Source organism: Haliotis asinina, chromosome 1, assembly GCF_037392515.1.
Source record: "Haliotis asinina isolate JCU_RB_2024 chromosome 1, JCU_Hal_asi_v2, whole genome shotgun sequence".
Taxonomy (NCBI): domain Eukaryota; kingdom Metazoa; phylum Mollusca; class Gastropoda; order Lepetellida; family Haliotidae; genus Haliotis; species Haliotis asinina.
The window spans coordinates 98,876,849-98,882,326 of NC_090280.1; the positions used below are offsets into that span (position 1 = coordinate 98,876,849).

At 42.0% G+C, this 5,478-nt stretch overlaps 1 protein-coding gene across 1 annotated transcript; it reads left to right on the forward strand.

Moving 5' to 3' along the window:
- Positions 1 to 1,859: 1,859 nt before the first annotated feature.
- LOC137277443 (uncharacterized) lies at positions 1,860 to 5,478 on the forward strand. Its single transcript, XM_067809173.1, has 3 exons — positions 1,860 to 1,978; positions 2,796 to 2,906; positions 3,600 to 5,478. Exons 1-3 carry the CDS (start codon positions 1,860 to 1,862, stop codon positions 5,476 to 5,478), a joined length of 2,109 nt encoding a protein of 702 aa, XP_067665274.1.

The following is a 5,478-nucleotide window of genomic DNA, read 5'->3' on the forward strand; positions in this document are numbered from 1 at the left end:
GGAACTTACACTTCAGCCAACCCGTGTAAATCAATCGATTCGAATCTTGTATCTTGCTGTTTTTCTCCGCAGGTATTATCTTAGTAAATTCCCCTTCTTAATATTCACTGGAGTAATATTTGAACGTTTTGTCAAAATTTATTTATTGGAAAGAGTGGCAATGTTTTTCGTAGCCATCGCTAGTTTTTGCAGACGACACAGGAAAAACAACTTTAGAGCTATCTCCCTTCCATCCATTTGCATTCGCAAAACATCTGTAAAACATCACCGCATCATGCGTGATTCAAAGTTATTTGAGATAAAGAAGTACCACCACTAAGTATGAGTTGCCACTGGCAATGTACCTCGCTTGTAAGTGGGTTACATTGAAAATAACATTATTCCCTGTGGATGACTTTACTTTGCTGACAATTCCGTAACTTGATGGCAAATGACAACCCACTGAACATTGCTTGCTGATGTGTCAGCTGTCCGTTCATATTGGTGTTTCCATGTCAGATTATTGAACAAAGCATAGGAAATAACTCTCAACGGAGCAATACTAGTAATGGATTAGGTTCACCCCTAGGTTCACCGTTACCTCACTTTGTGAGGTAACATTGTGTTTCCAAATTGATTTCAAAGGCAGTCAAAGGTTTGACAGGATCAAAGGTCTTAGTGAGACTGCTGGAATATTGCTAAAAGCGGCACAAGACAATACTCAGTCAATATCCCTAGACTATGCGCAGTTAGATAATGTCGTCGATTTAGAAGGTAAATAGGTTTCTGTGTACAGTTTGTGCTGGAATTCAACAACAATGTCGGGTATAAGGTAAATCTGCCCATGTTGAATTCCAGTAAATAAATCCAGGAAATTGAACTATTTATTGATATTGTGAACCAATGTTTAGTAACAATCGTTTTTTCGATGAACTCGTTGATGTTGCGAGATCGTGTGTTGTTATTCGGTTAGCCTCTCGTAGTCAAGTTCACGGTCGCCTTAGATACGAGAAACACAAGAAGTCTTACGCTATTATCTAATGGGTGAGATAGTTTGCTTCCTTTCAAAATAAATATCTTTCATCATAACACAGAAGACTAAACCTATACACTCTTCATGTTAATCTCAATTACTGCAATACAACTGGAATTACAATGACACTGAAATAGTTCCATTTTATAATACCTTCACCACCAGTCCTGATGTAATCTTACCTGGACTGGTCCAGTGAAGGATGGCCAAACGGATTTGAACGTGTCTCCTGTTGATTCACGAAGCCCACATTTAAGGAAGAATTCTGTATGCCTTGAAATATTCCCATTACTGACATAACAGAATAACTTTGCAAGTGTAAAGAGGACCTAATATATATGATTTCATTTGTTTGTCAAGTCTCAGATATTTTTATCAGCATTGTCTATTGTATGTCATTATTAGAACAAACGTGTTTGGTTGACTAAAATGTTACGTCACCTTATAAGTCATCTTTACTTTAAAAAGCATGTAAGATTTCTATTTGTTATACACATAAAATGGTTACCTTCAGCATTTATGAACTCCTCCAAAATTGCATCATCTCCAGAACATCCATCAAAGAAACCAGGAAAAAATATGGATCACTCAAAAATAGACAAAATAGAGTTTGTCTGCATTATGCAAATGAAAGTAGCGCATGTCCTAAGGTATCAGTGGCTGTTATTCGGCTTTTGGTATCGAACTATATTCCACGAGGTTTCTTGACCAATCAAATTGCAGAAAACACTCACCATTGGTTTATAATATGTCATGAAGGTCGTAGAAGGTCGTGATTGATATATGACAAACAGCATGTGTCTTTCATAAAAGTTCTATTACTCCAGCCTTCAGCAGTCTGGCGTTGATGGCCGGAATATCGACGTTGTGGTTGCTGTTCCTGCTGTTGAGGATGACGTGGAGCAACGAGAGACCATCACGTTCCAATGGTACAGGGCATCACAACAAGGGGAGGGGCACTGACAGGTGGGCATGATCGTGTACTCCATGTGACAACACTCACTTCAGTTTCATCATCCTTACATCACCATATCTCCAGGGTATACGTTCCGATAAGTCTCCGCCATACCCTGGAAGCATCTACGGTACGACACTCTTATTACCCCCCTTCGCTGGCACCGCATTCTCACCATAGCCAGTCAGCTAAGCCGCAGTGACAACCGAGCTTGCCAGAGTCAACAAACACAATAGTTTCAACTCAGATTGGGGGGAAATCATGCAGACAAATTGACAGGTCCGAAAATTAAAAATACAAGCACAAACTACCTCTACCTCTTTCAGAGTGCGTCTGCATCATCTGTCCTGCCAAGTTTAATCAGCTGGATAATTTAAATAGCGAAAGTGAGTTCTGATTGGTTCGCTCAACTTCCCAGCATGAAGACTTGATTGGGTTAAAAGCCAGCCAAGGGAGGTAATCAAATCATCGGGCAGGGCCGTAGATGCATCCACGGTATAGAAGAGTATTATCGGAAAGTCTACCCTGGGGATATCGAAGATGTGTTCACATATGAATAGGTATATATCCAAATAACGAGAAAGGGAATACAGTTAAAATCCTTCTATATTTTATGTAATAACTGCTTTCATAGGACATCAGCTTATTTGAATAAGAACTGAAAATATAGTAGCTATTTTTCACAAGATGAAAGTGAAAGCAGGCCAATGTTTATGATATCAATCACTGGGTGAAGGCAATCTCACCGTCCCTTGACAACGTGGACGTTGCCTAATTACAAACATATGACTGTCTGACCAGCTGATTATTGACGTCCATACATTGCAGATGGATTGTCATGTGCGGTAACGATCGGCTGTTAATGGATGGTAAACACGAAGACAGCTGGAAGGTTCTGATTGTTGTCGATGACAATGCCTCTATACCGGCTTGCAGCAGGTAATTGCACGTGGAGTTTAATGAAGAATTTTAGATCAGAGCCTGTTGGTGCAGGAAAGGTACATAATTACATGTATGTGTCCGGTTAACCGGTATATTGTAATTCGAACTTCACAATACGATACATTGGGATACATAATACTAATAAGATCTGTGTTTCAGTTCTGTTATTATACACTGAAATAGTTTCGATAAAGTCTATTGGTCATTTGATTGAATTTACGCTACTTGTAAACCATGTAAATATACTCGGACAAACAATCCAATTAAAATAGCAGACGCCGCTGTAGACGCTTTACTCGAGTTCCAAACTTAAGAGCAAAGTCTTCAGTTTGGAAACATTTTCAATTGACCTCTTGTACAATCACATCTGAGTCCTGGTAGTGGCCAGGGCCATTTTGTTAAAAGAAAAGAGACTGTAATTTCATTACCTTAAACCATGTGCAACACGTTCACAATATATTGCAATACATATCATCCTATTCGCTGTAAAGATGGTATTCCCATCAGGGTGGGCGAGTATGGATTTACGCTGCATTTAGAAATATTTAGCAATATCACTATATACATGGGCTTCACACATTGTATCCATGTAGGGAATCGAACCCGGATCTGCGGCGTGCGGACCGAACACTTTAACCGCTAGGCTGGCCCATCTCTCCATATTAACCATCAGTTTTGTTTTTTCCGCAGAAAACAATCTTGTTTCACAGTTAGCCTTGGTGATCCAGCTGCTCAAAGCTATGACGTCATCAAGGTAATTAACGACCACAGACTCCGACAGAGGGCTTTGGGATTCTTGACTGTCATCTCGCGAGGTGCCGACGTCATCTATGACCGATGCGCCGTTTACAACCAGGAAGACAATGTCCAGGGCTATTTCCTCAATCACCCTACCCACGGCATTGTCTATGTCGACAGAAAGGGTTACTTAAATAGACACAAGCTGTTTCAAAGTACGAACACAAATTATGCAAACCAACGGCTATTACGATATTGTGCTCAAGACAATTTGTCGCCTTTGATTCAACAGAAGGTAGGGCCCATTTTACCTGGGAATCTGAATCCTCAAACGTCAGCACACCTGCAATCCCTTAAACAGGTATACAACAGACTCCCCACTGTCTTCCTACCCAACCACGTGTATACAGAATTAGAAGATGTGCCCACGTTATACCATAAAGAAGGGTTCTGGTCCATGCTGATGCTGTTCCTACCATCCGGCTTTTGGGTGGGGCAGGCGTTGTCACAGAGGCTGTTGTGGGAGGTTGGGGGAGTTGTAGGGCTCATCCCCAAATGGGACAGCTATCAACAATTTCTGAATCGGACAACAAACACATCCAGGGTCCTTAAATCACTGCTGAAAGATGTTGTGGACCCATGGGACTGTAAGATCGGCAGTACCGTGTTCCAGTGTATACGAGAGCTTAGCAGACACCTGCTGGACCACACTGTGATGACGTCAGAAGACAGAGGCCTGATCCAAGCCTGGCTAACGGATCTGGAACTTGCAGGATATAAGGAACCCAAAAAAGCTAATCATGAATTCCATTGTCACGGCACTTTAATCGCAAACTCTGGATTGATCAGACCTCTTTTGATTTCAGCAAGTCAGCCGCCCACCTCTGACCTGTCTACTGTGATAAGCACTCTATGTCCTCAACTCAAGTACTCAACATTACCTGCACCAGTGATAACCGATGTTGCTCTCATCATCACTTTCAACTCAGACAAATTTTATGGCAATCTTCCTCTTCTGGAAGCAATTCACAGACGGTACTTTGCTCACATCATTTACTGTGGCCCAAGACAGGACAGATTCAAGGCCAAACTTACTGCATCTATTGCCTCATCGAATATTCTGTTTATAGAGGGCTTAAAAGAAGGGTGGCATTTCATGTGGGAGTGTCTGACCTTGACCTCCAAGTTTAACCTTAACGTCAGAGGTTACCTACAGATCGGGGACGACACCCTCTTGAACTCGTGGAATATCGCGGACCTACCACGTGACCGGATATGGATTGTGCATCACGGGCAGTTAATCCGGCGGGATGAAGAAAGAAATGGATGGGTGTGGTGGAAACGTGCCTCGGGTCAGAAGGCCGTTAACCGTGCTCTAGACACGGTTGTCAGAACAAACAGCAAGGAACCCGGGAATATACACGTGAGCAACTTTTTGAAAACGTATACTGCCAACGTTGGGGACATAGGTCACGTGTATCATGCGTCATCTGACCTGGTGTATATTCCGTCCAAGATGGCCGACCAGTTCACATATTTGGCAGATATCTTTCGTCGGGAGAGAGTAATTGTGGAACTGACATACCCGACTCTTATACATGGTCTAGCGCCCTCTGCTGGCATCTATGTGATCCAAGGGAAAATACTCTGGGGTTACAAACGACGACAATATGCTGAAATATATCACGAATATTTGTACTCGCTTCACCCGTACAAACTGTCACATGAACTGAAATCGACAGAGGGACGCGCTTTTCTGTGTGGTGTGTACATGCCTCTTCAACAGGAACATCTAGCTTTGCTAAGGGACCAAAGCAATTACAGGAAGTAA